This window comes from Merops nubicus, unplaced genomic scaffold, assembly GCF_000691845.1.
Source record: "Merops nubicus isolate BGI_N331 unplaced genomic scaffold, ASM69184v1 scaffold10150, whole genome shotgun sequence".
Lineage (NCBI taxonomy): Eukaryota > Metazoa > Chordata > Aves > Coraciiformes > Meropidae > Merops > Merops nubicus.
Window position 1 is genome coordinate 1 of NW_008580867.1, and position 11,063 is coordinate 11,063.

The following is an 11,063-nucleotide window of genomic DNA, read 5'->3' on the forward strand; positions in this document are numbered from 1 at the left end:
CAGTCTTCGGACGGTTCTGTCGGTTTGACTGCCAACGGCACCGTTACCGCAGCAGGGAGCCGGCCGGGTCATCCCCCGGGGACTTGCAGCCCCTCGGCGCTTGCACTGCCGCAAGTGAGGATGGTATTCGCAGCCAGCTCTCAGCCCGCGCCGCCTGGAGACGTGCGGAGGGTCCCGGAGGAGGTGTCGCTGGGGACCCGGCGATGTCCCCGCAGCGAGGCGAAGCCCCTCGGGAGCAGCCCCTGGAGCAGCCGCAGCCCGTGGTCCTGAGCACTCACAGTCCCGCCGCTCTCAAAGTGGGCACGCAGCAGATCATCCCCAGGAGTTTGGCTTCCGAGATAAAGGTGGCGAGCAAAGCCAGCAGCCAGACCGTGGAGGCCAGTAAGAGGGTGCTGAAGGCGCGCAGCATGGTGGAGAGCCTCGGAGTGCCTTTGGTGGCCGACGCTGAGGAGGAGGCCGAGGGCGACCTGGACAGCCCAGGGGCCCTGAGGCGAGGCCTGAGGTCGACATCTTACCGCAGAGCCGTGGTGAGCGGCGTGGACTTCGACAGCCTCTCCAACTTTAAGAAGAAAAACAGAATGTCCCAGCCGGTACTTAAAGCGGTAGTTGAAGATAAAGAGAAATTTTCGAGCCTGGGGAGGATAAAGGTAAGCCGTGCTGATCGGTGACACTGATCTGAATGGTGTAGGCTACACAGGGGCGTGATTTGTAACCTCCGTGTTCTCCGTAAATGCTGGGGTTTGTTTCACTTTGCTTTTTGCTACCACAAAACTTCTACTAGTTGTTAGTGAATCTCACAGATAACTTAAAAGTGTTGTTCTCTAAGTACAGTGGCTTTGAGGACAGGATTGAAGCCTGTGTAGATGGCAGCCTCACGCTTGTGTTTCCAGCTGGATTCCCTGGCACATCCAGGCTTGCTTTCACAACCGAATGGGTGTTTTAAAACTTGCTTTCCAGAAAGTAGTAAACAAGAGGGTGAAAAAAAAAAAAGGGACATTAACTTAACGAAGTCTGCCTGCTAGAGTAGACAGAAAAATTGTTTTCCTCCCTTACCTCTGAGACATTATTTTTAAAGTACTTTTAAAATCAGAATGTTATTTTTGAACTGCTAGACATGACTTCAGATATCTTTTTGTAGCTTAATGCCTGCCAGTAAAAGCAGAATGCATGGTTTTTATTCTTGATTGTAATCCCTTAGAAGTTATATTGCATGTTAATGTGTTAAAATCAGATCATGAAGACTCCCCGGAAATAATCTTTTACTTGAACGTACCGTATCATAGTCTTCTTTTTTAAATATTATTTATTACTTTAAAAAAATTACATTGGCAGATTTTGGCAGTGTTTTGAACTGTGTAATACAGTGCCCGAGCCTAAGGGCTAGTGCTATAGGTATTAAAATAATTACCAGTTTTATGACAGTGTTCAGCCAAATTAAGGATTATGCTTATGGAAGCTACAAGTGTTGAAATGAAATCCATCAAGTTGTGAACTGCTTCTGAGCAGGGAGGTCGTTTATTTTGCTAGTAGAGAAGTTATATTTAAAACAAGAGGAGGTGACATGGTCCTGTCTTTACACATAAAACTTTTGGCTGGTAGTATTTTTTTAAATGTACTTATTAGACCACAGGACTTGTTGCACCAATACAGCTGTTTTGTTTCAGAGGTTTGTTTTGGTCACAAAATGTTAGTTTACAAATTGTGGTTGTTCTTGTAAAGTGTGTGGAAATAGGCAGCCACTCAGTTGTGTATGGGGAAAGCCGAATGACAGTGGAGTGAGTTGCAGGTTCGCTGAATTTCTGCAAAGCTGGTGTGCTGTGCTTTTGAAATACAGGAACAATGAAGCATTTGGAACAAAAGCATATAAACAGTGCACAAGAGAAGGAAAACTGCAGTAGCTTTTCACTTTCTATGATGAAACAATTGTTTTTGTAAATACCTGCCCAGCATCAGAATTTTATAGATCAGGGCCTGTTAATTTGGTGCCTAAATACCAAATAAACCAGAAGTTTTTGTTACTGTGGGTTATTTTTGATTCTTTTAATATATATGTGTTTCTTTTCTGTTAAAATTATCAGAAGAAAATGCTGAAAGGACAAGGCACGTTTGATGGGGAAGGTAAGCCCTTTTCTGTATGGACTTGATAATGTGCTCAATCATAAGAAAAATGAACTTCGGGATCATTTTGCATACTTCTTTTGTACATAGTCAAAGACTAAATACCTTGTTTTTCAGTAACTGACTGGAATATGGAACTGTTATTTTGGCACTAGACGTACTTCAGGGAATATTTTACAGTATATAGAATGGGATGCTAGAAATGGGAGGGTTGTTTGAAGAGCTTTTTTTCCACTTAGAATTCTCTCCCTCCAAAAAAGGCAAACTGTCTGGTTCAGCTCAAACAGTTCTGTACCATTCCACAGGTGAGGCTTGTTCCTCTAGGTGGGACTTGTTCCCCGCGACTCCTTGTGGGGGCAAGACAGAGCATTTGTGGATCACCTTGTGACTTTAGGGTTGTAACTGCAGCAGCTGCCTCATGCAGCTGTTTCCCTTCTCCTTGTAAGGAAAGGGTGCTGCGGGGAATTCTTTGGCTTTGTAATCCTTTTCTTTTCATGCTACCTGGGCTTCAAGGTTAAGTGTCAGAAAAACACTGTCCATGTCTTTGCTTTATGTTACTCACTAATTCTGGGCTTTGCCAGGTTTGCTGCTTTTCCCAATATTTCAACAAGAAGATAGTTCTTTCCTGGCTATGAGTCCATGGAGGGTTCATTATAAAAACTACTACTTTCTTGGCTTTTCTCTGCTTAAGGTCATCTCAGCTGCTTTGCTGCCTTCCTTTCCTTGTTTCCATCTTCAGAACTTTCCACTTTGTTCTGTTTACATCCCACTCTATCTCTACTCTTACTTTCATCTTTTCTCACACTGTCTCCTGAAGATGTGTTCTAGGTTCTCTTCCAATGGCTCCCTTCTGTCTTGGCCAGTTCCCAGCTAATAACTTTCTCTGTAATGCCTCTCAGAATTCAGTTTATGGGTGTATAAACTATATAGACATTCCAAAGAACAAGTACAAAAGGCCAGAGCTTGTGTAGCCCTCAGCCAGGGCTGTATGGGCCAAGCATGTGGGACAGATCCACCCATCCCGGCGTAAGACCTCAGGAGCTGCAGCTCTGTGTGGAGCAGCCAGACCTCGCTTCTTTCCACTTCCTCTGGCAGGGCAAGATTGGATATTGTCCAAAGCCTGGCCCATCCTTAACCTGTCTGTAGGTTATTCTGCTCTTGAATTTCTCTGTCCTTTTCTATCTGCTTTTGAAAAGGGTGTGTGGTGAGGGAGGTTGGGAAATGGAGAGACAATGCTGTGCACTGGTGTTCCTTTGCTGTTGGTGTTACTGAATTAGTGCCAAAGTCTGAGGAGCGTAGTTTGTCTTAAGGTTTGTAGGCCTCATGCTTCTTCAAGCAAGCTTTGAAATTTCTATTTAGTATAGTTCTGACCTCAGTTTTCTGAAATGTGGATTATTTCTTTTTTTTTTTTTTTTTTTATTGAAGTGTGAAGACTTGAATTTAAAGCTGACAGACTAAAAGTTGGAAGGGGTAGAGGACTTAGAATGGTCTTGCAGATTAAAATAGCTAGACCTCCAGATTAGTGACTGCTCACACACTGGTTCCGTTTTCAAATTGCTGGCTAATTATGAAACATTGTACAGCAGACGAAGGAAGAAAAATTGTTTTCTGTTTTTCTTGACAAAGGAAGGACACATCTGTTCGTTAATTCAGTCAGTGTGGATCTTTTCGGTAGCAGTACAGTGATCCATTGTTACTGTACTGCACCATTGTCCATCCTCAGTAAGATGCTATCTTTGTCTCTTGGAGTTTGTGAACAGCACATTGATGTTTTGGGTTCTTCCATTGTTCAAATGTTACAATTTCTGTGAAAGCAGCTAAGGTAACCTTCTAGTCATTAATAACATACTGTTGTTGTTTTCTAGAAAATGCTGTGTTATATCAGAACTATAAAGAAAAAGCTTTGGACATAGATTCTGATGAAGAGTCTGAGCCCCGAGAACAGAAGTTGGATGAAAAGATTGTTTTTCAGTTTAAGCCTCTGAGATCAACATGGAGTCAGCTGTCTGTTGTGAGTATCTGATCGTTCTGTCGCCAGACATGGATGATCTAGGCATGTGTGGAAGCAAGTCTTTTTACTTGCTACTGGAGGTTTTGGCTAAAGTTTCTAATCTCCTTTTCCCTTCCAAAATAAAAGGTGTCTCCAAATTTTTTAATCAACTATCTATCAATAGTTTGCAACTATTGAGATGTTGCTAATCCAAACCTGGAGGTCTCAGTTTAGCTTTTGTTTAGGTTTTATGTAAGGTAATTCCAACAATGTGGAAAATGTGACTGGAGTTCATGATGGTTGTATGTGGAGAGCTGGGGCAAGCTGGTCGTGATTGATTTGCCTGTAGAGTGCTGAGTGGGGAGAGACAGCATTGTAGGGCTGAGGAGAGAAATGCAGGGGTATTTGCTCAGGGTTTTGCCATACCTGCTTAGGGTAAAGGTCCTCCAGAATAGCTTTTTGGCCAATAAACTATGTGTCTAGGTAGATTGCCTACACCTTCAGTTGTCTTCAGCAAATGAAAACACTTAAGATTTTTCAGACCAACTTGGAAAATGAACTTTACAATGTATGTGTGTCAGTTTAGTTATTAAATCTAATGTAAAAGGAGAAAGTGTGTGTCAGATCCAGGGGAGTTGTGCAGAGTGATTTGGACTCCGTGTGCAGGCTTTCACTGCAGTAGTTGTGTGTTTGTATCTTGGGATGATTTTTCAATGAAATTATTTAGTTCTGTCATTTGGTTTATTGAAAGATGTTATTGGCTTGGTTTTTTTTTTTTTAATTTCTGTTGGTTCATAGCTGTCTTTCTGAAGTGGACAGATTGTTTAGCTGAATTCTTAGTGCAGTGTTTTGTTAGTCTTGTATTTTTTTATTTTTAAAACACATTTTTCTATAAAAAGTTACAAATTTTTAATTTATTTGTTAGGTAAAGAAGAATGGGTTATCAGAAGCCATCAGCCAGGAAGAAAGAAAAAGACAGGAGGTACTCATTAAAGTAACAATTCTTTTTTGTTGATGGTTTAGGGATGCACTGCATGCCTAATTTAATACTCTGTTTGTTGATAAGGAGGCAAGTTCATCACACTGCTTCCTGTCCTAGAGTGAAGTCTCTTCTCTCCCCAGGGAGGATAAACAAACAAAGGCTGCCTGTTGCCGCAATGGTGTCCCTGCCGCGGGTCTCGCTTCCTAGGAGTGCTCCAGCAGAGGCAGCCTGGTTCACTTGCTGTTCCCTGCTGAGCTCAGGGAGGTGGGAAGTGAACCTTGGGTTCAGAGGGTAGGAGTGGCACATGCATTTTTAAAAGCTGTGAGGAACAAAGAACAGCTTTTTATAGTGCCCCTTTTTTGTAAGTAAGCCTATGAACAATTCTGGACCTGTGAGCACTGTGGTGTAACTAACCCTGTCCTTTCACGCTGAAATGCAGTGGGTACATCTGTGCTGTCACAGTGCAGACAATGGCAGCAGTTACTGATATAGTTATCTTTTCACTCTGTCTCTTCCCCCTTTGCTCCTTTTGTCTTCTTACCCGCTTTCCTCTGCCTCTTTGCTCCTTTTGTCCACATTACCTGCTCTACCCTCCTTCCTTACTTACAGGGGCTATATCAAAATGAATGAGAGGTGTTGAAACGAATAGCCTGACCTAGCCAGCTCTATACCTGCAGTTCTGGAGGTATGTCCTTCAGTAGGAAGACAAACCAGTGGGTTTTTTATAGAAACACTGCAGCATTACCTGCCCTGGTAATAATCTTCATTTTGGTTTTGGACATACCTCAGTGAATGTGGCCAAGTGAGACCTGACCAGGCCAAGTGAAGGCCACAGATGCTTATAGCAAGCCTCAAATATTAATTTAGCTGCATGACCTAGAGCTGTTGTGTTCATACATGAAATACAGAAAGATTTTGTAATGCATACATGAGATTTAAGAAACAGTTTGTTGGTTTTTTTTATAACACTATTTTTCTTTGGCTATCTTATTTTGTGTTTTTGGGGAAGAGGCTGTGCAGCAGTTCAGGCCACGTGTTCTGCTTTTCTGTCTTCTGCTGGGAAGCTTTGAGACACAAGGCATTTATTTCAGCCATATCCTTTAGGAGCCTTTAGTTTATGTTCCCTGGAGTCATATTTACGCCCCTTCGAAGAGAATAAGATCTTTAGATGACTTTTAAATGTAAAGTCTTCTAATGTTACCAAAAATATTTTCAAGCCTGGGGAGTTTTTTAATTTAAATATTAGAGGCCCGTTCTTTTAGAAGGAGCCTAAATAAATATCCTTAAGATGTAGTTATACTATCAAGTTGTGCTTTTGCTGTAATTCTTTAAAATTGCCTTTTATCAATTATTCTTCATTCTTTAAATTGCTTTTTACAGTCTGTTAGATTATTTTTACCATCATAATATACTGCCACTGCTGAAAAATCCATTAGTTTGCTTTCTGACTTTATTAAATGTCAGTGTCATGCATCTGTGTGCATGCCATCTTTCAGAACTCCCTAATGCAAGGGATCTCTGTGCATCTTTGTCTAAAAAAAATGGGTCATATAGACAGACTGATTTGAGCTAAAGTACTTTTCAGTAGATCTTTTCTTGAAAGCTGGAAACTCTTCACTGTGTATGTGTGCACAGAATGCAGTTTGGGCCTTGGTAACCTGATGTTCTCTCCCTTCGTTACACATTAGAATCATGGAATAGCTTAGGTTGGAAGGGACACCAGAGATCCTCTAATCCAACATCCCTGGCATGGGCAGGGACACCTCTCGACTAGGCTGCTCAAGGCCTCACCCAACCTGGCCTTAAATGCCTCTAGGGCGGGGGCATCTACAGCCTCTGGGCAATCTACTCCAGAGTCTTGACACCATTGTACTGAAGAACTTCCTAACATCGAGTCTAAACCTACTCTGTTTCAGTTTAAAACTATTTCCCCTTGTCCTGTCGCTGGACACTCTTGTGAAACGTGCCTCTCCATCCTTCCTGTAGCTTCCCTTCGCGAGGGCAGTTGTAAGGTCCCCTGGAGCCTTCTCTTCTCCAGGCTGAACAATCCCAGTGCCTTCAGCCTGTCCTCATAGCAGAGATGATCCAGAGAAGCAAAGTATCTTTTTTTGTCCCATTTATTGCTGACTGTGCTAAGGACTTTCTGTTAGCAAACTGGAAGATGTTGATGAGGGTCCTCAGTAAAAGCCTAAACGGGCCCCCTCCAACACAGTAATAGTGAGAGAGCTTGTGTATTTTCCATGTTGAAAAGTGTTATGGTGGAGACCGACTAGCCTTGGAACTCTACAGCAGTCGTTAGGTAAGTCCTTTCTGTGTGGGCGCAGTTGGGGGAAGTACAGCAAGGCTGCAGGCTGGAGGTGTAACTGCTGGGCAAAGGCCAGAGGGCCCTTTCTGGGCACCCTTCTGCACCTTGTTAGCCAAGCGGCGGGTGGATTTGCTGCCGTGGTTCAGCCGACATGTCTGTGCTTTCAGTGTTCCTGAGGCTGACAGTGTTGGCAGGCAATTAAACATTATTTTAAGCATCACCTTTGCTAATCTTCTTGCACAGTCACTCTAGTGCATAACGTCCAGTATGTTGTAGCTGTTCTGAGCTGCTAGTGGATCTCCAGGTACCCTCAGCTTTTTAGGTAGGTGGTAAGGTAGAGAGACTACTGGTATGTGCATTAAACTTCCTTTCCTTGTATGTATAATGGCCCTGTAGGTTTTCTGCTGAGTGCAGTCATGTTTGCACTGCATAAACCTTTAAGGCTTCAGCTAAAGCTGATTGTTTTGTTTCATTCTTAGAAATCCCAAACTTGTTATTTCATGATTAGGATCTCTGCAAAGTTGTATAACCTATGCTGACAGTATTGCTCTGTGTCAGCAGTGCCTGGAAGGTAGCGCTGGTGACATATGGGACTTGGTGGAGCTCCTGACAAAAGGGTTCATGAAAACAACTTTTTTTTTTTTTCCACATATATATATATATATATATGTATACACAAACAAAAACTCCATTAGATTAACAGCAAATAAAGCCCAGAGAAGTAAAAGATGTCTAAAAGCTGAATAGGTTTTTACAAGAGAGATCAAAATTCCCAATGGAACAAGTATGTGGATTTCAAAGTCCAAGAGCCTGTTAAGTTTGCTTTGTATGTCAGCCAGGTGGTGGACGTTACTGTGGCTGGTCTTCCAGCAAAAGAGGGTGATAAGACAGAAGCTGTTTGTGGAAGGCAGGGAACATGCCGGAGGTCTGTGTGTCTGTCACTAACCTTGCTGGTGGGGACAATGCCTGCCACCCCTCCTGTCCACGCTGCCTCCAAGTTCTGACCCTGCCACAGACAGCTCAGCCCCTCTGTTCCTGCTCCCGTGGTATAAGTAACCCAGGAGTCACTGCTGAGATAGGACTAAAACCTGAATTTTTTGAGTTTTGCCTTTCTGAAGATGCTTAGGTATGCAGAGTTCTGTTACCCAGAACACTTTCAGTGACGTAGCAGCTTCTGTTTAAAAAAAGCAAAAGCAAATATGGCTGATCAACAGTAGTACTGCTGATAAGAAGCTTCCAGCTGGACCACAGAAATGTTCAGGCTTTTTGTTTTCTTAAATTAAAAAAAAACTCAACAACAAAAAAACAAAACCCCACCTCTGAAGAGTGTGAGTGGGGAGTGATCACAGTTGCTGTGAAGTTTTTAGTCTTCTCACTGTTTGTAGTTGCATTGGAAGGTCTGAATATAGACTTTTTTTGGTCTTAAATCATGTTTCTAAATTAATGTTGTGACTATCATGAAAAGTGAATATTTAATTAAAATTTCTCACTTACAACCAGTAACTTTTTTTTGTACTCCTCCTCCCTGTTTTCTTTTAAAAAAAAAAAAAAAAAAAGCCTAGTCAATAGTAAGTCTTTTCTTTCCCCACTCCACTTTTCAGGCAATATTTGAAGTGATATCATCTGAGCATTCTTATTTGCTGAGCTTGGAGATTCTGATCCGGATGTTTAAAAATTCCAGGGAATTGAGTCTCACAATGACCAAAACGGAGAGCCACCACCTCTTCTCTAACATCACGGATGTTTATGAAGCAAGCAAAAAGTAAGTGTAGCAATGCACTTCTACTTTTGAAAAAAACTACACCACGACCACCCATTTTTAAATTTATAGATTTATATTTAAAATGTGGAAATCATAAATTGAAATTATTTACAATACATTTTTTAAATTCCACCTGAGGGATGGTTACTGGTGGTCAAAATCTTTCAAGCAAGTAATGAAACATACTATACAAAGTAGCATCTTTAATGTCACAACGAAATGAAGGAACAGCTGCAAGGCAGCAAATTCAGCAAAAATTTCGACCTGACAGTTTTCAGAATGAGATGCCAAATGTTGCACTTGTCAACATCCAGAGTCTTAGTTTTTTATAAGGTGTAAGTAAATTTTACACCTTATAAAGTAGAGTTTGGTTCTGTGTTCTTCAAGAGCACCAAAATATGTGCTCTGCAGTACTAAAGAATAATTTAATTAATACAGAGAACCAAGGTTTTATTTTGCTAACCAGAGATTGTGGTTTTATGATATGAGTAAGGCCCTGTTTATTTCATTTACACCTTCATTGTATACCTCAGAGGCAGCTCCTTCAATGGTAGGGCTTTGGTTATTGCTCTCTATGATACATGAGAGTATTTTCAGTCTCAGGCCACACCTTATGTACACTCTTGTTCTCTGAGGCATCCTGCTCTTATTCGGAAAAACCTTGCACTTATTTGGAAAAACCAAACTTGTCTTGCCCAAGTATTATCTATTTATGAAGTTGGACAGTTGTTTGCTTTTCTAGCTGTCCTCATTGTGTAAGGAGAGCTTACAGGTAGCTGAACTGGAGATGGATGGTTATTCTTTTAATTCCTGTTTGAACAAAAAAGCAAGTTTCTTACTGGAATCTGAAGTAACAGTTTAGAGTGGCAACCATTTCTTCCAAAACTGTCATGCTTGTTCAGAGATGGAAAATACAAATAGTGGACATGCACGTGAGTTTGACAGAGTCATCTTGCCATGATGTGTGAGCTCCCATTTAAGGGGATAGGCTGTTATTGTTTCTCTGAAAATGGAGAGGGAAGGAAAGAGCATGGTGTTTCAGTAGAAGCAGGCATCCTTCCAATCTAAACACTTCCTGAGCTAAGTGTTGGTACACTGAGCATTCATACCTAGTCTTTGCAGTCTATCGGATGAAGCTTACTCTACCCTTATTAAACTGTGAGAAATTGAGCAAGAGTTTCATACGTGCCCTTAAGAATTGGCTCCTGCCAGTGTTGTCCTTAATCAGTGGAATCAGTGTTTGCTTTCTGTGAGTAGGGGACGTGCAGTGCACTCTGTGTGTGGTGGTGTTAATGTAAACAGCACAGGCATTTACTGCTTGGGAACAGTGCTGCACACAGCACCTGGCACCAGAGACTTCCTTCAGTTAAAAAGGTGATCTGCTGTCCTCTTCCCCCCGCTCCCCCAATAAGTTTCTTCAGGACAAAGCCAATAGCAAGAAAAATGAAAGCATAGAAATAGCACCTAATGAAAAGGAGATGTTGGCAGATCTTGCAGGATACAAATGCTGGAAAGTCTCGTTTATGGTTGCTATTGATGGCTGCTAGCGTTTCTCAATGCAAGACATGCATATGTATGTGCACTCACTGTGTGCTTCAGGGGTAGGAACACTTCTAACGAGTTCAAAAAGTCGTTTAATGAGGGTTTGCTATGTTACAATTTGTTAATTTTCCTAGCCTGGTTAGTAACAGTATCAGCAGGTGAATTCCTGTGGTCTGCATAACTGAAAAATAAAAATGTCTGCGCTGCTTTTCTTACACCTTTTTTCCAGTTTTAAGTCAAGCACAGTGGCTAGAGGATGCCCGTGGCCTAGTGGAGGTAGAGGTTGATCTTAACCCTAGAACTGAACAACCTCAGATGCATCTCCCCTCCCCTGTGGAGTAGAACGGCATTAGCCTTGGTTCAG

At 41.9% G+C, this 11,063-nt stretch overlaps 1 protein-coding gene across 1 annotated transcript in view; it reads left to right on the plus strand.

Annotated features, from left to right (window-relative positions):
- Positions 1-203: 203 nt before the first annotated feature.
- Positions 204-11,063, plus strand: part of ARHGEF26 (Rho guanine nucleotide exchange factor (GEF) 26) — a 36,907-nt gene continuing 26,047 nt past the window's right edge. The window contains exons 1-5 of the mRNA XM_008943751.1: positions 204-647; positions 2,079-2,118; positions 3,984-4,129; positions 5,034-5,090; positions 8,997-9,157. Coding sequence (XP_008941999.1) covers positions 204-647; positions 2,079-2,118; positions 3,984-4,129; positions 5,034-5,090; positions 8,997-9,157 — 848 coding nt within the window. The remainder of the gene's footprint in view (positions 648-2,078; positions 2,119-3,983; positions 4,130-5,033; positions 5,091-8,996; positions 9,158-11,063) is intronic.